General features: G+C 39.5%; 1 protein-coding gene across 4 annotated transcripts in view; it reads left to right on the top strand.

Moving 5' to 3' along the window:
- The window catches only part of PTPRZ1 (protein tyrosine phosphatase receptor type Z1), a 127,670-nt gene that overhangs the window by 37,632 nt on the left and 62,045 nt on the right, over positions 1–27,993 (top strand). For all 4 annotated transcript variants that reach the window (XM_060777730.2, XM_060777729.2, XM_060777734.2 and 1 more), the window contains exons 2-6: positions 2,674–2,739; positions 17,868–18,047; positions 19,599–19,750; positions 27,083–27,178; positions 27,380–27,446. In XM_060777730.2, the coding sequence (XP_060633713.2) occupies positions 2,674–2,739; positions 17,868–18,047; positions 19,599–19,750; positions 27,083–27,178; positions 27,380–27,446 (561 nt within the window). The remainder of the gene's footprint in view (positions 1–2,673; positions 2,740–17,867; positions 18,048–19,598; positions 19,751–27,082; positions 27,179–27,379; positions 27,447–27,993) is intronic.

Genomic DNA, 27,993 nt, shown 5'->3' with positions numbered 1-27,993 from the left:
AAACTGGCTTATATAATTAAAAAGTAAACAACAAACTGCAGGTACACACAGTAATAAAACATAACTATTTTCAGTGGGAGGTAATGATTATTGTAATTAATTTTAACCAACTGATTTCTTATAGAGCATTCTGGGCTATATTCAATGCTGCATTCATCAGTTTTATTCTGAAAATATTATGTGTCTGTCTTTTTCTTCCACTCATATTGATATATTTCAAAGAAAAAGGATACAAGGAAGAAGTGTTCCTATAATATGTATATTATTAATTGATTTGATAAATAAATAAATAAATAAATAAATAGAGACCTTTGTAAGTAAGATGGAACATATGCAATGCCAGTACATCAAAATGTTCTTCTGTGTTAATAATTTGTTTGTTGTATTGCCATTATTTTTCCATTACAACCCGTTGTGGAAATTTTAAAGTGGATATGTTCTGATGCTCAAACTTCATTTTGTTTGTATATGAATGTTTCACAGACTGAAGCAATCATTTGGAGAACAATGGATAAAGGAAGGAGTAGTAAAGGTCAGCTAATGAGTGAAAAGTAACATTGCTCCTTAGCTGCAAATATCTCTTTAGCTGTGAGATGCATATGGAATAAATGGAATTACTTGGTAATGTAGCACTTGTCAGCCTTACGTGTCATATTTCTTTTTAAAAACATTTTTCATTAAGTCTTAACATGAGCAATCTAATCTCCAATTGAAGTACTATACATTCAAAAATAAAGATAAAGAAGAAAAAGGGAGGGGGTGGAGGAGACAAAAGATACTTAACCATAGATAATTAGGCTTGGAAACTCCACCCCCACCCGCAAACTCTAAGGGAAAAAAATCTACCATTGTCATTAGATATCCAATTAAAATTATGGTTTAGAATTAATTTGGCATTTGGGCTAACTCAGCAACCTTAATAATCCATTGTAAATACTTCAATACATTTCCAATTTGAGCAAATAATATGCTCATTGCTGTTGAAGAAGTAATCTATATTTACTCTCCAGTCCTTTGATGTTGATGACCAATAAAAACATTTAAGATAACACTTCAAAATATAGTAATCATACCAGTGATATTTCAGTTTCTCTAACTCTCATCATTTTCATGCAATTACTCTGAAATGAAGTGACTAACTACATAGGAGATACACATTTCACAGCATAAACTATCACGTAGGTATGCAGTTAATTTGCTCTTTTCAATTATGTGTCTTTTCCCTTAGATATTCACTAATTAGATTAATGACCAATTTAGATAGCATTTGGTAGTGTAATGTGATTATGACAGGCAGGCATTTATCAGGATGAATCTTCCCCTTTTGCCAAGTAGAAGATGCCATTGTAATTGTGCCAGCACACAACACAGATGTAAGTATTTCTAGGATGTGGGTGTACACTATAACTAAGAATATAATTGCTGGAACATTAAAACACAGGTTGGGAAAGTTACTTTACAGTGAAGCTGCAGATTCTGGAAGGTATAGCTTTAAAAACCCTCCCAAGCTCAGCACTACAAAGAGAATAACCCCAGACCCACCCAACCCCATGGAGACCTGAAACTGCAGATCATAGTGAACCCTATATTTTGACTGTATTTAGGTCAGAAGCATACCATAGAATAGCAGTGGGGGACCTAGAAAAGCCCCCAAATACATCAGTTTGTTGACCTCTCTTATGTCCTCCAGAGTTAATTTATGGTACACTTCAGCTGGAAACATAGCCAAGCCCATAAAAACTTTGGGGGACAATAATGTTGGTGGTGCAGGTAAGTGTCTATATAGAGTCCTTGGATGAGGGGTCATACTGTATTTTATAATCACAACGGATTTTGGACTTCTTGCGTTCTTGTCGTGTTTTAAAAAAATGCTTTGATGCCAAATATACATGGATTGTCATCTTTCTATAAATATGTCAAGAACACTAAAAGTAAGACCACATATGAGTCTAATGGTGATGGTGATTTGACAGACAGATAAGGCTCTTTCCCTGAGTTATTGCTTATAGAATGATGTCTTAATTATCTTTGCTTTTCTTGTTTAATTAAAGTCATGTCTACAAATCCATGGAACTGATATGATCTACTAGAATGTTTGGGGGTTTTTTTGTTTGTTTTGGTTTGGTTTGGTTATTATTATTTTTTTTTTGCAATTTCAGAAGTATCAGACCATGTCAGTTCCACAAGATGGCTGAAAAGAAAGCATTATCTTGAGTCTTTTTTGTGTGCTTCAGTCTCCGTGTACTTATTGTAGTTCTAGTAAGTGTTCCAGTCACCATGGCAAATAAATCCTAAGAAAAATTGTTCACAAACAATTTTCCCCTGGATTAAATCTATTTGCAAAAGTGCTGTACTCAATCAATAATCCCATTATCAGTTGGTCTGCTTTATTAAGAAAGCTGCTCAGATCCGAAGTAATAGGCAGAGTAGAGGCTGAAAATATTGAAGCGAGAACCAAACACTGGAGACTGGCTATGGAATTATTCAAATAACAACCTACATACGATATCAATGGAGATCCCCAGAAAGACCAAAGGGCACATTGTTTCTGTTTTTACATTATGTTAATAAAATAGCAAACAAATTAATGCATTGACATGGGTGGCAATTGGTTTTTTACTCTTTGTTCTAAAGGATACTGATTTTCTTTCATTATTTTATGTTTATTTTTAGAACTGGTTTCTGGATACTTTAGACAGCAGCGGAAATCTCTTGAAGTAGTTGATTGGTCCTATTCAGGTAAGTTCCTTCTGTAATATTTCATAATATTTTGATGTTACAAATATTGATGGGCAAAGCAAAATGAAACAACTTAAAGAGTACTCCCACAAAGACCAAATCTTAGAGATATTTGAAGGTCAGGGAGTGTTCATGGAAGGATATGCTTATTCAGCTCTAGGAAAAATTGATTTTTTTCTCTAGTTGGCTGAGCATTTTCACTCCTAGATGCCCTTGCAACCTAAAAGCATCCAGAAGATAATGAGTCCCTGGACAAGAAGGAGGAGGGTAAAATTGTTCATTTCTCAAGCAACATTCTTTATGGAAAATCAATGAAGAAAATTCTAGAGTTGAATCAGCTTTCCGGCTAAACTCACAATTTTCTGGTGCTTACAGAATTATGGGTTTTTAAAGCATTGTCAGCAGACAAACAAACATAAAAGGATTCTACCTGTCACCAATATAGCTATTATTCCATTTTTGCCGCATCTTTTAAATTCAGTTTTCCAGATGAAATCAACTAATTTCCTGTTGGGCTCCTTCCTTAGAATAAAGGTTACAAGGCATTGCCAAAAGCTTTCATAATCATAATCACAGGGTTGCTGTGAGTTTTTCAGGCTGTAAGGCCATGTTCCAGTAGCTTTATCTCCTGGCGTTTCATCTGCATCTGTTCCTGGCATTATCAGAGGTTCTGTTGCTAGTGAGGCAAGTGTTGTGTATATATATCTGTGAAATGTCCAGGGTGGAAGAAAAAAAACCCTTGTCTGTTTGAAGCAAGTGTGAATGTTGCAATTGTTGATTAGCATTAAGTTACCTTGCAGTTACAAAGCCAGTATTTGCATGGAGGTAGCTTAGCTGTTGTGCCTGGAGGCATCTTTGGTTTGGGAGGTGCTAAATGGCACTTTATTTTTTTGTCTGGAATTCCCCTGTTTTAGAGTGGTGTTCTTTATTTACTGTCTTGATTCTGGTGTTTCCAAGATGAATTGAACCACCTAAACTGAGCTCTGCAGACCAATGAGTATTCCACAACAAACAGCAGGAGAGCTGCAAGACCAAGAACAAGCCACAAGAGTAAAGACAAAGATCCACCTAGAGGAGAAGTATTCTTACCATACACAGGGGAACCACTAACCACATAGGGAAGCTGATGAAGAAATGTAACCTACAAACAATCCACAGACTCACTAAGAAAATTCAACAAATGCTATGTTCAGCAAAGGACAAGAGGGATCCTCTCACCTCTGTAGAAGTCTACCGTATATCATGCAGCTGTGGACAAACCTACATAGGGACCACCAAATGCAGCCCCCAAACACATATAAAGAAAACAGAAAGGCATTGCAAATTAATACAACCAGAAAAGTCAGCTATAGTAGAGCACTTGTTGAACCAACCTGGACAGAGAATATTATTTGAGAACATAGAAATGCTGGACCACTCTTGCCAACAATCATGTCAGAATACAGAGAAGTCATTGAAATCCACAAGTATGTGTACAGGTTCAACAGAAAGAAGAAAACCATAAAAATGAACAATATCTGGTTGCTAGTATTTTAAAACGCCAGAATCAAGACAGTAAATAAAGAACACGACTCAGAAACAAGAGAATTCAAGACAGCAAACAACCAAGTGCCACTTATTCCAAGGTAACAGCAAAACCTATTGTATTACATTGTTCCTCTTCTGTTGTTCTCCTATTGGAAGATCATTGGAAAACATTTCTTCTACAAAAGGAGGTCATTATTTTTTTATGTATGGGTTTGTTTGTAAAATAAGTGTTTTCCAAATGGTCTCCCACTAGCAGAACAAGAGAAAGGGAACAATGTCATGTGATATGTTCATTCCAAATATTATCCTGCTATAATTGTGATTTACTTGCCTTGTGTGATAAGTTCCAATGACTTATCATGATGGTCAAACCTACTTTTTTCAATGTGGCATCACCCCAGCCAGAGAGTCTCCAAAGGACTAAAGATCAGGGCACTGGGAAATTGTATCTGCAGTGCTTTCTTAGTCCCAAGGTGCATTGAAATAAGCCGTTCAGGATGCCAGGAGATCTCTCCAGTTGCCTTTTCATATTTGACTCCATGATTAGAAAAACACTGCAGATATCATATCCCAGCACCTCAGAAATCCTTAGGATGATATACTAGCAAGCTTAAAAGGAAGAGGTTGGGAGTGTATTGGAAGTTTTGAAAATAATATCTAAGATTCTGTATTGCATGATATAACTATAATGATGGAGCTCCACTGTTATAATTACATCTAATAGCAACTGTGGGCTCTATCATCATCGTTACATTTTACAATACTGGATCTTGTACATTATTTTCACAACTTTTAAGTTTATAAAATTAAATCACTGTTATTATGTTTGCATTTGTGTATACAAAAGGCAAAAAATGTGTTATAAAAACTGAAAGTTTGATGGTGTGCATGGAAAATTTAATAATTAGTTATAATCCAGGACAAGTGAGATCCGGTTGGTGGGCCTGGTCTAATCGCCAGAATCTCCCTCTTTATTTTCATCTCTTGGGTTCAGCCACACTTGGCAGATGTTGACAGAACCTTGGTTTTATTTGCAGAAATCAAGTACACTTTGACTGTATTTATAATCATTGTAGAGACTCATATAATGGAGTCCAGTGTAGTTAAACTGCATTATATGAGTCTACAACACTAATCATATAATGCAGTTTCAAATTGCAACATATGATAGTGTAGATGGGGCCCAATCTCCTCCTGTCTCAGGGATCCACCATGTTTCCCCATCTGCTATAGCATCTGACTTAGTAGACCAAACCACCATCTTGCAAAGAAAGGTAGTCTGTTTTACTGTTCCTGAAAACGTCCACTTTTTAAAAAAGAATAGCTTCTTTAAAAAGTAATTTAATCTCACAATTTTGAGCAAGTTCAGTCCTAGATATTTCTAGAAGCGCTGAAATAGTTTATGGGACACATACTTCTCAATCTGCCTGCCTGCTTTTTATTTTTCATGCATACAAGCATGGAAGATGATCTTTCTGAAGAATTCTTGTAGACAGGCCATGTGCGAGATATCAACATGCATTTGCAAAAGGACAAGATTTCCCTTAGGGTTGCACAAAGCAAGTAGGCTTTGCAGGCCTTTTCTAGCTTTTTTCCTTCTGTAGCACCTGCTGATGTCTTTCCTCTCTTTCCTTGGATGATATTCATGGGAATGGACTTTTCTTGTTAATCATTTCTAAATGATTAAATTCTCACTTAAGCTGGCTCAGCAAAACAGTTCAGATAAAAGCTCTGGCATTCTACTGTTAAGGAATGCAATTTATTTGTCACAAGTCTTCACTAATAATACTTTCGAGTGTGCTTTTACAGTTTTGCTTTGTATAAGAATCCTTATAGCTATCAAAATAATATTTTACAAATTGGATGAATAAATCTACAAATGTAGACTACTAATAATTATATTGTTATTAAAGTATTTTTTACCATAAATCATATCAGGTTGGTGTGAAATTAAGATTTTAATATTGGGTGAGAAATAAGTTATTTTATAATTAAGAAACCAGGGTCAAAGATTATTATATCTAATTGATAACCTTTAAGGCCCACAGTACTTATAATGCATGTTCTTCTGCATATGCCATTTAAGGAGGTATAGTGTTTGCTCCAGATCATGGTACAATAAAGAGGACACAAATGCATGAGACTGAATTGCTATAGAATGTATATTTAAATGTGAGAAATCTTGCTCAATAGCTTACAGAACAGTGTGAATAATTGTTTTCCTTTTGGCCATATGTGTTTGATTTCATTTACCTCCCATGAGAAGACTGAAAAAACTCATTGCTTTTGTTCACCTGGAGAAATGATATACAGCACTAAAAATTCTCTGCAATATGCAAGGTGCTGATTTAGGAGCAGATTTACCAAAATGAATATTATACCTTATAATGTTCTCATGTATGCATTTTTTTTTCTTTTTAGTATTTTAAAGTTTGATCTCTTTTTTGCTGTAATTTCATATTCTATGTAATTATTTGAATTCTGTAGTTTTTAAAAAGAAACATTGAATAGATACTTTAAGAAATGTGATAATTGAAAAAAGAATTTGTGGGGGAAAGAAGCAGTAATGTTTCCTGGACCAAGACTTGACTGTGATAATTAAATCTATCCACATGCATTTTAATGTGGAATTTTAATTTTAGCCCCAGAGAAATTCAATTATTATTTTCAGTAATCAAAGGCCTGATTTAAAATATCATCTCTGGGACCTATTGAAACTCCATGCTGCTGAAGTGATTTGTAATGTATAGTCTGGTTTATTTTTCATGCAGCCACTGCTATGACATAAAGTATTATAGTGATGTTCACCAAGTTAACCAGGAGTCTTAAGAAATAGTATAATAGTGGTGTTTTACTATCTATTCTGTAAGAAAACATCTTGATCAAATGTGGACATGAATGCAAGTCTCTCAGTCCAAGTCTAACACTCTTATCAAAATATTTCACAGTGGCTTTCCAGGACACCTAATAATGTAATTACCTTTTCTAGATGTGTAAATCACTAACAGCCGAAATGCCCATGTAGCATGCAAGTGACTTTATTAACATATAACATTGTCTTTCTTCTTTCTGTTGTATTGTTTCATCTGCACTAGTAGAAATTATAGCACTATATAACAAACCATTTTGATGTAAAATTATGAAGTCATTTAAGAAAAAAATTGGTAACATTTCTGTTGTTTGTGTGTTTTGACTGTACTGTGACCAGCCACGAGGAGAGTCAGATATTATAAATATTATATGTATATACAATATATTATATTATATTATTACCATAGCACAGGAGACAAGATGGAACTGTCCCCTCCTCCCCCTTCACTCTGGCCCAGAGCAGCGGTTGATGCTGGGGGGAGGGGTCCCCAACTGATGACATATGCAGGAGAAAAGGTGGAACTGTCCTTTGCTCCCCCCTCTCTTCACTCTGGCCAGAGCAGCAGCTGGTGCTGGGGGGAGTGGTCCCCAACTGATGACATATGCAGGAGACAAGATGGAACTGTCCCCTGCCCCCCCCCCCCCACTTCACTCTGGCCCAGAACAGTGGTTGATGCTGGGGTAGGGATCCCCAACAGATGACATGTTAAGGAGACATGATGGAATTGTCTCCTGCCCCCCCCCCTTTCACTCTTATCCAGAACAGCAGTTGGTGCTGGGGGGAGGGGCCCATTAATGGTTCATATTTTTGTCAACAGTTTAATTGAGCAAAAAGCATTTTTTTCCTAAATGCTCAGCTTGCCACTTACTTTGTGGCACTTGGAAACAATCTACAGAAGACATGGATAAACCCAGGTTCATGGACCAGATGCGGCCCTTTGGGCTGCTTCCTCTGGCTCTCCTCTGTCTCTCCATCCTCTTGTTTCTCTGCCTTGGCCCCCCATGCCCTCATGCTGAGAGACAGAGGAGGGCCCGCCTGCCACATGCTGCTGTGCAGGGCTCTCTCGAGAACCTCATGCATGTGAAGCTCCCCTTTCGGCAGGAGGGTGTGGCAAGCTGCTATGTCTTCCTGCCAAGAGGAGAGCCTTGCAGGCATAGCCGTGTGTGGCACATGGGCTCTCTTCTTGCTAAAAAGGTGTGGTGGCTGCATGGGGCTCTTGAAATTTCTGAGTTTCAATCCTCCCCTCAAAAGCAAAGATATTTTGCTTTGGAGTAAAGTTTCCCTTCTCAGAAATGGGAGGTTTCATCAAGGTTTAATGACATGAAAGAGGGAACAGTTCAGATTTGAAAAGTTGCAAGTGCAGATAGGTAAACCTTTTCTTCTGTGCTGTGGTGTTTATCCAGTTCATGTGCTATATCCCTATTCTTGCTATTAAAGAAACCCCAACAAAGTCATGCAACAGCTGCTGATATGATTACCAATATGTCTAATTAGACCTGAGATCCACTTCAATATTTCCTTAGAAAGGGACTTGTTTTGCAATTAACTAGTAACATATGCTGTTATAAATCTTTTTTTATTTTATTACATTCATTATATAAGATTATGAAAGCAATACTATTTAACCCTTCTTGGAAGCAAACCTAAGGGAGAAAAAAGAAGCAGATTTGTGAAACATTTTATTTTTCACAAATGTTTGTGAAAAAGTAGTTAAAGTATGTTTCAATTGTCTGTAGTTGTTAAATCATGAAACAAGTTAGCAAGTACTTGTCACTCTCTATTATACTAATGAAAGCATTGTAAGAATGATAAATAATCTAAATAGATTAGGTCTTGCAAAGCAGCGATCCTCTTCAAAGCCATACCCCCAGCAGAGCAATGAGAACAAAAGGCACTGATAATTTTTCAGATTCTATATAGCAAACCATGCACTCATCATATTTTAAATGTTCATTTCATCATTCCTTCAACTGCATAAGATATATGAGAAAGTTTATTTTTAATCCCAGAAACAAAACTTGTTTCATTACTGCTGCATATTTCAAACGAATTCTGCTCTCATTTAGTCTTACACAATCTAAGAATAATGAAAAAATTAGACAACATTGTATTTTAGCTTTTTAGTTATATTTCATTTGATATGTCACCATATTTCATTTTTTCACTTTCCCTATGTGGTATATATAGATTTTCTCGTTATAATAATGTGCTGAGTCCTCTGGCTTCAAAACTGTTAAACTGTAGCATATCAACATAAAGTTAATCCTTCATTGAAAAAAAAATAGAAATAGAGTTCAATCCAAATTTAGTTGTATTTAGAGGAGACCTACTATAATTGATTTAATTGGAACTTTTCTAAGTATAGCTCAGGTGTCAGTACTCTCTCTCTCTCTCTCCACACACACACACACACAATATCAGATTCTTATGATCTTTTTTAAAAATGTATGAAACATACAATGGAATGTGCTTTGGGCAAATTCTGAATGGCATTCTTCTGATACGGACAATTCGGGAGGACTTCTCTGAAGCAGAATAAATGGCAAATTGAACTTTCTGGAAAAATTTGTAGTTGAGTTGCAAGAACACAAACACAGATAGTATACCTTGAAAAATTGATACATTTCTTTAGAAAAATGTAAAAGGGAATGGTAAAATATACTTTTGTGACTGGGAGTTCCAGCACAGAGGTCTCCAATTTCAGTGTTTTGGGGCCTGCCTAAATAATATATTATAGGGAAGTTGATTTTTTATTCAGATTCGGATATGAAAGCCCTGTCAAATTAATGCTGATGGAGGCATATATCTATTGTTCTGACATCACAGTCAGTTTTTCTAAGGCTCCAAAAGAGACCCTCACTTCAGAATGCATGTGAACAGCTGGGCTGGCTTTGATTTGGCACCAGCCTTACTGTTCACATCAGCCATTGCCACCATTCTGCTTTCCCCGTGCTCTAAAGCAACTTCTTCTTTGTTGACATTGGTAAAGGTGCCGAAAGACAGTCGGGAACTCTCTGGAGCTATATGCCACCATTACAGCAACTAAAAACAACACAGGAAAGGGCAAATATCCATCAAAGTTTTTGGTCTTACTGTACAATGAAGATTCTTCTTCCGCTGGCGATGCCATTCAGAAATCAAGTGGAATAAGCATGGCAGATTCCAGAGCTGTTTCGAGGCAGCAATGATTTGAACTATTGCTGGATTTTGTGGCCCATGTAGATGGGTCTGAAAACTATTTTGGCAATGCTAAAATGGTTTTAATGACTTTTGTGAGAAAGTACTTCTAAATATCTTTTGAAAAATGTTTTTCAACCAGCTTCTCTTACTGCAGGGTGCATGACAAGTCCTTGTGCTGTACACATATACTAGAATAAAGTAGTGCTTGGGTGATTGACCCTTCATGAGAATCTGAAAGAAATTCTCATTCCACTTAAACAGAATATACTCATATATCCTATTTGATTTTTGTTTTAAAAAATTGCTTAATATGCCAGGAGCAAAATTGGATTCTAGTGCATTAATTTTAATAACAAAATGAGGGGATAAATGTATTAATTTTCCTACTGAAGAGAACACAGCCTTTGGGTTTGAAATCCTTTAATAAAAATGAGTCTACATTTCAAATTTCAGCAATAAAGATGAACTCAGCAAAATATTGTAGATTAATGGACCACACATATTCGGGAGATAGCAGCAGGAGTTGAAGAGCAAAGGAAACTGAGAGGCAAGGAAAGAAGTAAGCCATGCCAGCAGTTCCGGACATATTTTGTGACCAGTTGAAAGTTGGGTTGGGTACAATTGAAAAAAAACCCCAACAAATTATATGACAAGATGTATACATAGCTCATTCCCATGCTTTTCAGATACTTGTAGGAAAAGCTAAAGCTTTAATTTATTACTTCACTTTATTTCTTAATTACATGGAGCCTATGTGATTTTTAGGTTGTATCACAAGGAGTATTATGTCTAGATCGAGGGATATAATAGTCCCATTCTCTTCCACTTTTGTCAGACCTCACCTGAAATACGGTGTCCATTTTTGGGCACCACAATTCAGAAAGGATATTGATTACTTGAAACGTTCAGAGAAGGGGTAATTATAACAAGAGTGCCCCCTTCTTTCCCCTCTCCCTTCTCCAATTTCGTCACTCTAGCCACATCATTCCAGGTGATAGGTGATTGGCATAAGCCATGTCGCAAATGCTGGCCTCCATGGCAAGTAGGGTGGGTTAGTGCCATCCTGTACCCACAGGCCACCAGAACCCAGAGAATGGTCATGTAAACAGTTGCAACCTATTCTGTCTCAGTTTGTTTGGATTCTGAGGGAGAATCCAGGGCAATCCATGACTTTAACACCATTAAGCAAATTCGGTCCATGTTAACCTGGATCAGCTCTGTTGTACCCTTTAGCTGCCACACAACCGATTTGCTGGCCCTTTGCACTATGTGGTCAGATGAGATATGCAAAGGATTCAAACTATAGGAAGATAGATGCCTCCTAACAATTGGAAAAAGCTTGCTGAGGTCAAGAGCTGTTAGACAGTGGAATATATTGCCTTGAAGTGTAGCATGCTAGAGCCTCCTTCTCTTGAAGTTTTTAAAAAGTGGTTAATTGACCATGTGCCAGGAGTCCTTTGACTGTGTATTTCTGCATGGCAAGGGGCTGAATGGGATGGTCCTTATGGTCTCATACAACTCTTTATGATTCTGCTATTCTTTGAAGGATAGCTCACATATCCAAATGGTTTTGGACTCTCTTCATTGTCTCTTACCCATGGCTGTGGTGGTGGGCTGATGGGAGATGTAGTCCAACAGTCTTCAGCAGTGATTCTCAACCTTTGGTCTTGCAGGTGTTTTGGATTTTAACTCCCAGAAATCCCAGGCAGCTTACCAGCAGTTGGGAATTGTGTGAGTTGAAGTTCAAAACAACTAGAGGCTGAAAGGCTGGAAGCCACTGGTCTACAGTATTTCTGTCCATACTATATCTGAATAACCCAAATGCAAGCAAAATTACCTTTATTATGGAAGAAATGTTAACACTTCTGATTCAATTTAAAAGAAACTTTTACAGACATATTTCAGAAAAGTCTAAGTGGATTGTGATTTACATGGGAGCTGCTAAATTATTTTACATAATGTTATCAAGTCAAGACAGAGCAAATCCTGTTCAGTACAAAATTCATATATCACTACGCTATTCAAACTCTGAAAGTCTTTAAGGAAAAATGGTTACAGAAATATGACAGGACATGGTTTCTGTCTAATGACTTGTATGTTCTTGAAAATGTAGTCATAATTCTAAAGGAGCTATTTTAACGAAATTGGGTGAGAGAAATGCATAATAGAATCTAAAATTAGCTGCAAGAAGGAAGAAAATGTGTATTTATCAAAACTTCAATCTTTTATGTTATAGTCCATTTTATCATGTGCTTGGATAAAAAATGAATGAAATTAAGAACAGTTTTCATGCAAGTGCAAAATGAAAAAAAAAAAACAATTTTTCCAGAAGCAGTTTAATTGGGTGGATTTGTTCAGTCCATGAGATTTACAGCAGTGGGCAATGAAATTTCTTTAAAATAGTTTGAAAGAAAATAAATTATTTTCTGTGCAGAAATGTATGTACTATCCGTAAGAGGTTTAAAGAAATGTCCTCTCTCTAATGACATTTCTATACTAGCAGAAGTAAAAGAATGGTACTTTCAATTAATCAAATTTATTTTAGAGAATGCATATATGCATTTGGATAAGAGTTAGTAGTGACACTGCAGTCTAGAATGCTATAATGTCTCAAAATGATATGTTTTGTAATGTAGCAAAAGGAAGGAACAGAGAAATCAAATTAATTTAATGCTCTGTAAAACTTCAAGATAATGTTGATTGCTAAGGCTCTCGTAAGTTGATGCCCAATAAAAGCTAATATCTCTGTCTACCTTATCTTACTCTGTGGGACCAGCATAATAGTTCAATATGTATAGCTGACCCACGTATTATGTGAGCTGGTTGAATGTAATTTCAGGTATATGTGAGAAGTTTGAATACCAAAGAATTCTGAGGGTCCTTCCGCACAGCTCTATATCCCAGAATATGAAGGCAGAAAATCCCACAATATCCACTCTGAACTGGGTTATGTGAGTCAACTGTGTGGAAGTGCCCTTAGCGAAGTGTTCTTTCTAGACTTCCAGTGTGATTCTCTGGTTAACTTCTTCCACAGGTTTCACTGGAAATCCCACCAGAAGTTGACCATAGAGTCATGCTAAGGACACTTCTCTGGGCATCACTAAGTCCTCCTGCACAAGTCTATAGTGTGCTTTGGCTAGAATCTTAAACCATGGTTCATTTCAGTTAAAAATTGTGTATGAACATCATATTACATAAACAGATTTTTCACAAAATACTTGGGCCTTCTGTAATCTTTCCACACATACTGAAAGCCTCAGATATTTATTAACAAATGAGATAGGAGAGAGGTCCTTGAGTTTTTGCAGCTTTACATTGCTTCACTGGGAGTCCTGATGAATTCATGTTCTACTTTTTAGTGGTTTTATTGATGAACTATAACTCTGAAGACCAGGGTTCAAATTGTCAGGGATTCAAATCAGCATGAAATTCTTTGTTGTGTAGTGAAAGGGATTCTTCACTCTTTTTGGGCAGGCAAATAACTTATTCTGTGGTCTCATCAGGAACAAAAACAACATGCAGGCACAAAGCTGTTCATTCCAATTGGAAGGCTTTTCTTTCTTAAGTTGCAGTAATAAATAATAATAATAATAATCATCATCATCATCATCTTTATTTGTATCCCACCCTATCTCCTCAAAGGGACTCAGGACAGTTCTCAACATATAAGGCAAAGTTTACAAATACTAACACAATATGTACAAGTTACTACAAACTTCTATGCAACAGCCTCAGTACTCTGCTACCACACCCAATTACAGTGACACAGGTGTTTAATCCTAAAACATTGATTCTGTTAGCACTTAAATAAATGCTGAGTAATTTACATATTCTGACACAAATCAGTCATTGAAACCCACTGGGCGACCTTTGGCAAATCACAGTCTCTCAATCTCAGAGGAAGGCAAAGACAACCCCCTCTAAACAGTCTGCCAAGAAAACCCTGTGATAGGGCCACCATAAGTTAGAAACAACACGGAAACACACAACTATCACCAATTTCTACAGAAATGAAACAGACAATAAGAACACAGATTGATCAAACTAAGACTTCTTCTACACAGATATTTAATCTGAGTGAGAATGTAGACTAAAAAGAGCGAGTTCGCTGCAGAGTACCTACACAAATACCCCAGGAACAGCCAGAAGCTGAAACAGTAGCTATATATTTTTTCCTTATCTTGTCTGGCATAATGTGCTGGTAAGAAGCAGCTTGCCTGATAAGAATAACACTAAATGTAATTAAGGCAAAGCAAGAAAGAGAAAACAAATGCTGTGGTTTCCTCACAGGGAGGTATTTATTTACCTTTCCACTGAGTTGTGTATCCAGTTTCTTCCCCAAAATGTTTTGGTGCTAGTCTTATCTTCAAAGGTGCTCCACATTTTGGTCTTGGATTGCTGCTCTGCATGGGATATACACTGATCAGCTACAGCTGATTTTATGACTTAAAACTGGGCTTTCCAGTGAGGTTTTTTAGAAGTGCTGTTTCTGGCTGGATGCACATTGCAATGCACATTGGGGGTGTCCATTTTGTGGACACCCCAATCTTGAGCTAGCTTGAAACTGGATTTTAATGCCTGTGTAGATGGACCATAAGAAATTGGACTGATCACCGGTAGTTCCTCCATACTTATGCATAGAGATATATATAAAAGTGTTTCAGTAAAACAAGGAAAGGTTAAATATTTTGATAAACAGAAAATGTTTGCTTTGTTTTCTATCTTCTAAGTAGCACCATTTGAATAGAAAAGATAGGTCCCTTGATTTCTGAAAAAGAATTGATTCCTAAAGTAATAAACTTTAAAAAGTTTATCTTCATTGCTTCACACAGTTAAGTAAATACTATAGGCTAAAAGGAACTGTATTGGTGTTATTTCAAGCAATTAAGTTTTTCATCAAGATTCATTGGCACCTGATTTCACCATTCTGATAAAGTCTCGAATTGACTTGTTTTTTGTTTTACTATTGCTGATTGTTAAGCTGATTCCATATACTTAATTGACTGTTAATCATTCCTATACCGTTCATTCTCCATCTGTTTGATTAAAAAGACTCTGATTTCGATTTGGTTTGGTGAAATGTTTTTTAGTTGAATCTTTTGTAAACATTATTCAGTAGAAATAAAAACAAACTTAAATCTTTTTTTGCTATGTCATAGTTTTACTACATTCCCAAGTATTTGCCATGTTGATGCTTCTCGGCACAGATGACAGGTTACCATCAATTTGTGATATATTGTCTGTGTGGTTGTTCAAAGTGATTTATATAAATATACATGTCATTGTGTCTGTTCAAAGTCGATTTCTGTAAAAGGGATACAGAATATTATTGAAGAGTGATGGACTGCATTAGCATCTGTATTCAAAGAGTAGGACACTGTTATTAGTACTAAATTTGCCAGGTTAGCAGATAAAATAATCAGTGAATTTGGTGAGCCTGATCATACACGAGCAGTAATTCTAAATTTGGATTAAAATTCATCTTAAGCACCTGTGATGAGATTTAAGTTATTAAGTATATTGTTTGTCAAATAAATATCTAATACTGCATTTGAGAATCGTTACAACCTCCCTTGTCTCATGTTTATCAGAGAAAGAGATGGAGCGCAACATATCACTAGAGATCTGTTCTACTTTGGCTAATAGCATCTCAGTTGGCCTATAGTTGTTCCTAAAAATGTATTAAGAGCTGCATTGGCAAAATCTTATATTCATCCAGTCTAGTATCTTGACATTTAACAGTGATCAGACTCAAATACCTAGAAGAGTAAAAAAAATATATAGGGGGGAAAAAGTAATTATGCATATTTGCAGATCAAAAGACATAAGAGAAGCCATAATCGACAATCTCCTGATCCTGCTACTTACACCAAAACCGGGTCTCTTCTACACTGCCATACATGGCAGTGTAGACTCCTATAATCCAGTTCAAAGCAGATAATGTGGATTATCTGCTTTGATAATCTGGAATATAGGGAAGTGTAGAAGGGGCCTCAGTTATCTTCCTTCCCAACTCATCCAGGGCACATTGATCCCACCACCCCACCTTTGGTACACTACTGATGATGCCATTCCATGGTTCATCTGAATCAGGTTCAATCTTCCCTGGATTTTGTGTCTGTCTGTCTGTCAGGAGCAGATTGAGAAACTGCTAGTCACTAATAGTGTGACTTCCCTGGATGAGTTGTGTCAAACCAATTTTGTTTCTGAGTACAGGAATATGATACGTCATACTAACCTTGGCAGAAATAATGGTATTTCATTTTCTTTAGAAATAATAATATAAACAATATTTACAAAATTATCATATGACTGAAAAATTGTATCTTCAAATGATACTTTGGTGTGTATAGTTATCCTGACTGTCATATTTGGTCAGGTTTCCCTATATATCTATATACCCAGGGACACATAAAATTTTTATCTGTTGGAAAGTGGAAAAAGTTTAAGAAGTTCTGCTCTAATGTAATTCAGGTCCCTAAAAAAAATGTACATTGCAGACAGTCCCCTATATGCTATCCAAAGCTATATATATAGCTTTGGATAGCATAAGAAAGTATTAACAACCCTGTGGTGTTTGTTTTGCTGCTTGTGCCCCTGTCCAGAAGATTTCACCTCCCTTTCTTTGATAAGTGGCATTTGGAAACAACAGTTGGTGAGAAAGCTTAAAGACCATCTAAAGATACATCTCTTCCAGACAGTTTTCAACTATGAATCTTAAACTCATGTCCTTTGTTTGATGTCTATTTTGTGTATTTTAATATGTATTTTATAGAAATGCAGTTTTAATGTGGATCTTTTATATAAATATATATATTTTTGCAATGTTCATGTTTTTTAATTGTGTTATAACCCACCTCGAACCACAGGAAGAGGTGGGTAAGAAATAAAATAATAGTAATAATAATAATAATAATAATTATTATTATTATTATTATTCCCATGGTAACTCTTTCAGGACTGAATTTCCCTGCATAGATTTCTCTCACTTCCTGTTGTCTCACACCCGTTCTTAACTATGGGTCATTTGCAAGCCAGATGTTTGTAACTTGGGGACTGCCTGTTGATGCAAATCTGGAAGGGTTGGATATTGTCTGATAAAGAAAGGAGTAACACTGAAGTTTTGGGACTTGATATTCAGTTGGCCGCCCTCCAAAAATGAATGTTGCCCTTTTAAAATAGAAGCCAGTAATGTCAAGCAGGACAAAATTCAGGGCTAAGAAGTGCCAGGTTTGTTAGGCTCCCAGCTCATATAAAGTTAAAATGTCAAGGAGAAGACTAGGGCAAAGCTGTCTTCCTGATAGCTTTCCTCAAAGAGAGAGCTTTCTGAAGCGATAGAACAGTCTTCTGTGTTCTCCCCTTAATCTCTTGTCCCCATGCGACTGTCATAAATCTCCACTGAAAATGTTTTAAACAATTGTGGAGGGTTGTGGTGGCTTTAAAAGAACTTCATTCTCCTATATGAATATTAATGTTGCATAATCTGTGTATTCCATGTAAAACTAGACATTCTACACACAGTTACTTACCATGTATTTTTTATGTCTAGGAGCACTAAATCAAACAAGCTGGGGGAAAAAATATCCTGCATGCAATGGTGCCAAACAATCACCTATTAATATTGATGAGGATCTAACTCAAGTGAATGTGAATCTTAAGGATCTGAAATTCCAAGACTGGGAGAAAGAAACATCAAAAGATACTTTAATCTACAACACAGGCAAAACAGGTACAAAATTCATTTCTAGCATTTTGAATGACTTAATTTTCATACAGTGAATACTTTTTGTATGGGAAATAAATGTGTATGGATATTAAATCTCCTGTGTCGTTTCCCCCCTTTTTTCCATCTTCTTGAAGTTAGCAGTTCAGCAATTAAGGGGGAAACAGCTGGCAATAGCAATCAAGCATCATGTCAAGAAGATTCAAAGAGAAAAGAAAGATGCTGCAAAAATAGTCCCCAGAAATCACATGGTTACTATAATTCAATAATGTATACATGCTGAAAATGAAGATTTGGATATTTTACACATAGTAATTATTAGTAATGCTGATCTTTTCAGAACTACCCAGCCAGTAATTACAAAGATATTGGTGCAAAGACATTTACATTGAATAAATTATTCTTCTTACATGTAGGGTTGTAAAGAGGACACATCTGTTTCATTATTCATCTACTACTAGCCACAACTGATCCTATGGAAGATTGCTAGTGAGCCATGCAAAGAGAGATACAAATAGGAAAAAGAATATAAAGTACACTAATGCAATTTGCTTGGTTTCCGAATTTATAAAATATCACTCTGCTAAGTTGCTGATGAGGTTAGAGATTTGACAGAATATCTCATGTACCATAAGGCCAAATAAAATTGTGAATCTTCTTCAAATTCTTAAAAAGTCACAGTTCTGAAGGAAAAGAACTTTCTAAGGCTGGATCTACACTGCCCTATATCCCAGGATTTGATCCCAGATTATCTGATTATCCCAGATTATCTGATAATGTAGACTCATATAATCCAGTTCAAAGCAGCTAATCTGGGATTGGATCCTGGGATATTGGGCAGTGCAGATCCAGCCTAACTTAATCTGTTTCCTGGGTGCGTGAGTTGGTGGGTTTTTGGCTTTTTACTCAAACAGCAGTTTCTCATGCTGAATTAGCTGAGAACACATCATTTGAAAACAGAAGGATGTTGCTAAAACATCTTGTAGATTGATATTGAAGTCTGTTGATCAAAGGAGAAATTTTGGAAGTTCTACTGGCATTTTAAAACTATTAGGTGCACCAGAAATCTTTGCTTGGATCCCAACTTCAGAATTTCTTAAAAGGACATGAATGTTATTTCAAATTGCTATGTTTCTGTTCAGATGCGAAGGACTTTTTCCTCTCTTTACACATTGTCTCACTGAACTGTAACTCTATGAAACGATTGCATTTGGAAATTTTGAAAGAAATTTGAAAGAAATAGTAGGAGATATATATATTCTTATTTAATGTTGCAGTTTCTGGCTCCTCTGACTAAACTAGAAGCCTTGCACTTTCTGAATCAGATTTCTCATAGAGAGAAGCATCATTCCCCTGACTTGAATCTTCTTCACTTTGAGCACCAGGAAATCCCACAGGCAATCCCACAATCCTCTCTAAATCATCAGTGAACCCATCAGCCTCAGGAGTCACAGGCTGATCTCCAGCATGACCTCACTCTAGTGCTGATATGTTTTAATAACAAGATGTTGTTTTTATATCTTAAGAATTATTAATGACAACTCTTTTTCTCTTTAGTGGAAATTAAGCTGATAAATGAATATTTTGTGACTGGAGGAGGCTTAGAAGGAGTATTTAAAGCAAGCAAGATAATGTTTCACTGGGGAAAATGCAATATATCTCAAGATGGATCTGAACATAGCATAGATGGACAAAAATATCCTCTTGAGGTAATCAACAAAACTTTACGTAATTGAAATTACTTTATAAGTAATCCGAAATGCCATGGTTATGTAGGGGCAGGCCCATAGCCAGGATTTCGATTGGGGGGGGGAGGGTGAGTTTGTTTCAGGGGGGCTGAGTCTGAGTGAAAGAGGGTCTACCCTAGCAAACCTTTTGTATCATTACCCCAATACCCCCATGCATATGGGATATATTGAGTATGGTGATCAGATCATGATATGAATAAACATAACAGTTTAAATAATGCACCAGTAAGGCCTTTTCACAAACCACCATGAGAATTTCGGGGGGGGGGGGCTGAAGCCCCTCAAGCCCCCCTCCCCCTGGCTACATGCCTGTGTAGGTGTGACTGTGCTCTTTGTCCCACCATCCACTCAAGCATAGAGAGGGAGGGCTAACCACTAAACAAACTCCAAAATACACACAGGTGATACCATTAGTAGGGTACAAAAAGGTGCAAAACACGCTATCTTTCTAAACTCATTGGCTCTTCTATCAGGCAAAGTGGGTAGAAAAATCATGCAAGAGAACAAAAGTGATGTTTTTGAAGCCACGAGTATTCAGGTCTGCTTTTTGCCCCTTAACCCCTGAAATAACGAGACAGACAACAAAGGTATGGATTCAAATTGGGCAACTTTTATTGAATGTTACCTATTTAACTTTTCCTGAACTAAACTAAGTGTCAAGGAACTTGGTGGCTAACCGAGGCAGCGTCCTCGGCTACTTAGTGTGTAAAATTTGTGTGCCCTGGATCCCCAACCGGGCAACCTGAAGGTAAAAGTCTGGAGAAGCCTGTGTCCGATTATTGATATCAGCTTCTCTCCTTACTGTGCCAATTGATGTCCCCTCACCCATTTGTTGACTTCTAGGTGAGTGTTTGTTGTATAGTGACCCCCACCCTTAAGGGGTGCCTTGCGTATACCTCCATGTCTGTGTTTTCCTGATCTATTTATGCCACGGATTGGGGGCAAATGTCTATTTCACCCCCATCCCCCACCAAGCCCCTCAAAACTTCCTGAATGCCTAACTGCAAATCAGCCAAAAATTGTGCGTTACCCAAATCTGTAAGGCCTAACTGCAAATCAGCCAAAAATTGTGCGTTACCCAAATCTGTAAGGTGTACACCATCATAACGGTAAAACTGTGTTTTGTCATGTGTAATGTCTCCATGGTGTATGTAAAATCCCCTGCCCCGTGCCGAAGCCGTGTGCATGGCCCGGTTCACACGCGGTCTGGCCTTCTCGAGCTTCCTGACGTCACCGCCTCCTGGCCACCGAAGGCGTGTAATGATGGCCGACCAAGCGATGTGAAACCAGGGCCATGCCTGCCAGATTGTAAGAATGTCAGCACGGGCTTGTAGATACAGGGCCCTGCCGTTAAGCAGGCCCAGATCGTAACCTCCGATATGGAGCACCGGCCCAACGAAGGCCCCGAACACTCTTCCACTCGACCAATGCAGTGGAAGCGCAACCCAGATGCTGGCCAAAGGACGAGTTCCTGGCGTATCTCTCCGCCCAGTGGACATAATTATGCCCACAAACAAGGATTCTCCATCTATGCACCAGCCTGGCAGTCCCTGCAAAATAAACAACAAACAAACAAGCGCCGAGCGAACCTATAGCCTGTAAGCGTCCTATTTCCCCCTGCCCATTGATTTAATGGCCACAACATTATAACCCAGGTGAGCTGCCAAAGATGCTGCCCCTATACGAGAAGAATGAGTGCCAAGTTATGGGCACCCTAACCCTAGCATCTTCGGCGCCCTATCTGTGATGGCCCAAACTGATATTTTGCAAGGGGGTGGAATCCTGAAGGCAAAACAAATATTCCCTCGACTCAACCCTAGCTCGGGGTCCCTGTATCTAGCTAATGCAGCCGGCACGCGCAGGGGATCATATCAGACTTATCATTATTTTTTTATTATTTTTTTTTGAATTATTCCTATACTAGTTGGAGTTAAATTATGGGTTGAGGCCTTTGCCAATTCGACCGTTCATTTTGGTGTGATAGTGAGTTTCACGAGTTTAGGCAGTTTGACGAGTTACCATCCACAGTACCTATTCCTTATGGGCATTTGGCGCAATTCCGCGTGTACTCACACAGAAGGGGCCTAGCGCTGCACACTATCAAGTCCCCGCTGTCAGCGTTGGCCTACTGGTCAAAAGCGCAGGGCCTTTTAGACCCCCATGAACGATTTCCGCCTACATAAAATTATTGCGGGAAGGACCCGTCATCGAGGTCCATCGCAGGATAAGAGGGAACCCGTCACCCACAATTTTGAAGGGATTGAAGTGAACATGGGCCAAAGAGTGTCGGTCCGAGTATGAGCAGCGGTTATTTCATGTATCTCAAATTAGAGGATAATGTGTGAAACCAGGGACCCTGCCCCCCTATCTGGGTACTGATCCAGCCAAACCCTCAACTGGTTTAACTTAATTGGGCTGGGGCCCTTGTGAAACTGCGGCCTGTCCTGAAGGTTTCTTAACGAATTGGGTGTCCCTAGTATTACCTCTCGTGGCACTCCCCTTGGGGGCAATTTCGGGATGGGTGGGTCCCATAACAAATAGAGCACGAGTGCGCGTATCGACAGTCCTTCCATGAACAGGCTCCCTGAGCCACAAATTCCCAGCATAAAGGCTTTTGGCGCTGGGACTGCAGCTGGGGAGCCCCCTGCCGAGAGGGATGTCCTGCTGTGTTCTGAATAGTGTGCCCACTGTCCGCCTTCAAGGCAGAGGAAGCCCTAGATGGATTCATAACTTCAATCCAAATTTGGTCATCAATCAAGTCCCAACGCTTGTCTGGGTGGCACGCCGCTTCAGCTCTAAAACGCCTATCATACTCTAGCCAAGCATTAGGAGGGCCGCTAACATAAGCCTTGTTGATAATATTCTGATACTGCCACAAAGCTGTAGCCCTTTCCGGGGCAGCATCAGAAAGCAGATTTGCATACATCGTGAAAAAAGGGAGCCAGTTCCCCCAATTCTGCTCAACCTTGCGTTTCTTAATTTTCTCCTTACTGTCCTCATCTAACTCATCCTTCTCCTTCTTATCCAGATCCCTAAAGTATAAAGAAAAGATATCGATATATTCATTTCTCAATATCTTCTCCATAGTTTTGGTTGCCAAATGGGAACCTAAACCTGAAAGACTGACAGTAGGAGTCGCCTGCGGTAGCCATTTTGCTGTGCCCCAAAATTTGTTAGCCTCCCCAGTTCGGGCCGATTCCAAGGTGACAGTAGCCGGTTTGGCCAATTTAGTGGTGGAATCATCCCTATTCTCCCCTATACTGTGTTCCAACCCACCAGCAGACTGACTCCCAACTGCAGCATGTGACTGAACCCCCACCACTGGTTGAGCCCGCCCCTGGTCCCAGGGCCATGTGAGTGAGGTGGAAGTACTTGCTGATGTGAGTGTGGTGGAAGTACCTGCTGGGACAGCCGTCACCAACTGCTCGCGCCCTGCTACCTCAGTGGAAGCAGCAGTCGACCCCACTGACTGAGTGGACCCGGCCACGGCACTGGACATAGAGGCCAATGCCGCGGGCTGACTGGGTCCGGCCACAGCAGCCGCCATGGACCCGGACGAAGTCTGCACAGATGAACGTGCTTCGGGACTGGTGATGGTCTGCACAGCCGAAGACACCGAAGAAGAGCTCTCCGCAGCCCCCGGAGCCGCCGGCTGGTCAGGAAGTCGAACCGCCTTTTCAGCCCCCGCGGTCGAAGCCGACTCTAAAATAGAAACCTGGGACAACAAGGATTTAAACAATTGCTTCTTGCTTGCCCGGCGAGTGGGGCGTGAACCAGTCCCACCAGTCCCGACCCCCCTATCCTTTTCCACTTGGTTAACACGCTGCAGAAGGGCCTCTAGATCTTCCATAGACGCTCCATCTTCATCCGACGATGACCTGTCCTGACGTAAAGGGCGCTTGTGACCTGTCTTCTCCGCGGGACCCTTTCCCTTAGGGCCCCCCTTGTTTTTCTTCGAAGGCATCCTAAAGAACAAATGGGAGTAGAAGATACCAATGAGCACCGGCACCGCCCACCGTGCACATGTGCCCCCGTAGCAGCCTCCCCCACTTGCCATCGCGGCAATGATAGAGTGCATACAGCCCCACCTAATCATAGAATCAAAGAGTTGGAAGAAACACCATGTGCCTTCCCAGATATCCCACTTATGGTGCCCTATTGTTTACGGCACCACATAACCATAGAAACAAAGAGTTGGAAAAACATATGCGTCGTTCCCCTTCCCTTGCTCATGCCGCCCTAGACCATAGAATCAAAGAGTTGGAAGAGACCCCAGGCGCCAGATTCCCATGCCTATGCCGAATGGGCAACCACCTGTTGGTGACCCAAACCGTGGCCCGGTTAACACAACAAAATGGACCATGTGTCATTAGCCACCACCCCCCTGTGGCGCCTTAGAATCATAGAATCAAAGAGTTGAAAGAGACACCATGCTCCCTCACCTGCCTCTGCCTACAGAATAAGTATGCTAATACTTCCCATTGTAATACTAATGTTTGTATTTGTTAAAATTGTTCTTCATTTTAATTATTGTATTGTTTTAAGCGTTTTTTAATATATATATATACATATATATATATATAGTTATATAATATTAAAAACCAACACAATTTTAAAATTGGACCATATGGACCATAATCCAAAAGGAATCTTCCTAGTCCCTGACATTCGCTATAGCAAACTTGTCCAAGTCTCCTTATAGCAGGCCAAAACGGGCCATACCTGTTGACAATACCAATACCAAATGGCAGCCGCGCTTCCAACAAAATGGCGGCCGCTTGCTTAAAGGGATTAATAAATCATCCCTCAACAAAGCGAGGCTGGTGAAAACAGCCGCCGCCGCTAGCGCGACCGAATCGGGGCCTCGCCTTAACTAGCGCGCAGCCGGATCGAGGCCCCAGCCTCACATATGGCCGAACTGCCCGAAAAACTAATTGTGCAAAACTGCGTCACTGTGCAAAAGTGCGTCACAAAACGGGACCAAAATGGCACCCGGCGCCGCGGCGCACAGCCCCGCAGGCCAAAATGGCGCCCTGCGCATCCGCGCTCGGCCCCAAAGGCCAGAATGGCGCCTATCGCAGCAGCAGCCGCCCAAAATGCCGGCTGCTGCTACCGCGCCTCCAGGAAACCTCGCGCGGCCCCAAAGTTGCGGGCAAGGTCCGCGCAACAAAACAATCGCGGGAAAGACGCCCTCGCGCCTTCCCAATGTCAGCGGCGGCCTTGACTCGGGAGGACCCGGGCGCGCGCCACTCGCTCCTCCCGCCGCGCCACGGCGGCGGCCTTGACTCGGGAGGACCCGAGCGCGCGCCACTCGCTCCTCCCGCCGCGCCGCCGCGCCGCCGATCCTCGCGGCGAACCCCAGCAGCCTGGCCACCGCAGGGAAGGAGAGAAGGCTCCGGAGCTCGCGCCACTCGCTCCTCCCACTGTGCCGCCTCGCCGCCGATCCCCGCGCCGGCCACGGTGGCCTGGATCCGCAGGGGAAGGAGAGAAGGCTCCCCTCCTTCCCGGCCCTTCCCAGGAGCAGACCTTAGTTGCGTCCTCCTCCTGAAACGTCTAGCAAGACTGAGGTAAGGAGGCTGGCTCACGTGACTAGCCAGCCCCCGCCCCTCTTCCAGGAGGTTCTAAAGGAACCTCCAATTCTCTCCCTTCAGGGGGTGGGGCAAATCGCTCTCCCCATCAACTGTGTTGGTGTGGAGAGTCCCTTATAGTGGAGTTACAAAACCCAGAAAACAAAGGAGAAGCGGTGAACCAATAGTACAAAGGCTGTGGGAAGCAGACTATAAAAATTCAGTTCTCTTTTGCAGCCATTAAGTCTCACACCTTGAGATTTGTTCTAACCCTCTCCAGAAGGAGCACAGACGTGTTGGCAAAGTTCAGTGATCTCTACAGGAAGGCCACATTCTGTCAACTCTGGAGATAAATTAAATTTAAATGTGATAGACAAGCACACCAATAGAATCTAGTTTAGATCATTTTACCTTGTATTTTAAATTTATATACAATGAAACAAGTCCAACAAAATTAGATTATAATGTTTCTGCTCATGATTAAGTCAGATCTCTTCAAATTAAAAAAACTGGACTGTAGACAACAAAGTGCACATTGTTTAGAGCTTTATTGGATGAAATAGGTAAAAGTAAAGGTTTCCCCTGACATGAAGTCCAGTCGTGTCCGACTCTGGGGTGTGGTGCTCATCTCCATTTCTAAGTCAAAAAGCTGGCGTTTTCCATAGACACCTCCAGGGTCATGTGGCTGGCATGACTGCATGGAGCGCCATTACCTTCCCTCCAGAGCAGTACCTATCTACTCACATTTGGATGTTTTCGAACTGCTAGGTTGGCAGAAGCTGGGGCTGATAGCTGAAGTTCACACCGCTCCCTGGTTTCGAACCTGCGACCTTTCAGTCAGTAAGCTCAGTAGCTCAGCGCTTTAACCCACTGTGCCACTGGGGGCTCCTATTTCTAGATGAAATAGAAGGCACAAAATAATTATACTACCTTTTGAAGCTTTTCCATTAGACAAAGATGGTATAAGTAATCACAAGGAGAACAAAGTGACATTGTTGTGCTCACAAATAATCTTATTGTGTAAGAAAGTTTAGATGTTGATTGTAAAGTCAGGTGGGACAGCTTTTTACAGTCAGATTGGATAACAGATAATCTCCATAAAACTGTCTCGGTCATGCAAAATGAGGACACATCAAATTAAGTAAAGCTTTGTAGGTGAAAAGACATCATACACAAATGGACTCTTAGAACCATCTTTTCTAATGTCTATTTCATTTAGAAAATTTGAGAATAGACCCTTAGTCTAAGTCAGTGGTTCTCAACCTGTGGGTCCCCAGGTGTTTTGGCCTACAACTCCCAGAAATCCCAGCCAGTTTACCAGCTGTTAGGATTTCTGGGAGTTGAAGGCTAAAACATCTGGGGACCCACAAGTTGAGAACCACTGGTCTAGGTAATAGTTATACAATTTAGAAAGAGACATGGCAATGTTTTGGCATTCTGAAATTTTGTCGAAGGCTTTCATGGCTGGAATCACTGGGTTGTTGTAGGTTTTTTGGGCTATATGTCCATGTTCTAGAGGCATTCTCTCCTGATGTCTCGCCTGCATCTATGGCAAGCATCCTCAGAGGTTGTGAGGCCATATAGCCCGAAAAAACCTACAACAACCCATTCCGGTTTCTTTTGTAATGAAATGCTCATATAGAAAATAATATGTATATTCAACAAATGATTTTATTTATATAATTTGAGGGAAAACTCACCAAAATTAATATTATTCTATTTACAGATGCAGATCTACTGTTATGATCCTAATCGGTTTGCAGATATTGATAAGGCAATTGAAGGAAATGGAAAATTAAGAGTGTTGTCCATTTTATTTGAGGTATTTTTATTTTCATATTGAATCATATTAAGACCAAAATGCAGTCATTTTCATCTTCAAGATAATAGTAGTAGTTGTGCATATATCATTGCTAATGGATTTTGCTGAGTAAATCCACAAAATATTTGTTTTTGTTGGAATACAAACAAATTAATAAATAATTGAGCTCAATAATGAATTATGTAACATTTTTTTCAACAGGTTGGTCTCGAAGATAATGGGGATTACAATTCAATTATTGATGGAGTGGCCAGTGTTAGTCGTTTTGGTGAGTTTGTGATATAACATGGAAACCATTTCCACAATTATCAATTTGAATACATTAAACCACCAATTATATGAATGCATGAACTCTGAATACAATGTGTTTGAACCAAAAAGGAGACAATATGCTTCAGATCTCATCACCTTTATTTCATAAATAGATCTAGAGGAGAAAGGAAGCAATTGGTAAATAATTTACAAGCCATTTGTGGAAAAACTCTGCTCTCTGTCTGAAGAAAACCCTCTATTGCTAACTCTGACGCATGAAGTTGGTTATTCAGCATGCACACCTGATTTCATTGCCTACCCATATTGTAATTGATCTCCTTGGAAACTGATAATTTCACACATGTCACAATTGAGAATGAAATAATCGGTTTCCATTGCTTTGAACCTAAAATGTATATTCTGTTAATCAACACTCTTTCACTGACTTCTTCTGAAAGAAGTTTTTGGAATACTTGCTTTCTGAATCTAGGACAATCTTACTTAAGTGTATTCCTATTATCCATCCATCACCTAGGCTGAAAAGATAAAATGTTGAATTCAAA

Source organism: Anolis sagrei, chromosome 5, assembly GCF_037176765.1.
Source record: "Anolis sagrei isolate rAnoSag1 chromosome 5, rAnoSag1.mat, whole genome shotgun sequence".
NCBI lineage: Eukaryota > Metazoa > Chordata > Lepidosauria > Squamata > Dactyloidae > Anolis > Anolis sagrei.
The sequence above is the reverse complement of the archived record's forward strand: the minus strand, read 5'-3'. Positions and strand labels throughout refer to the sequence as shown.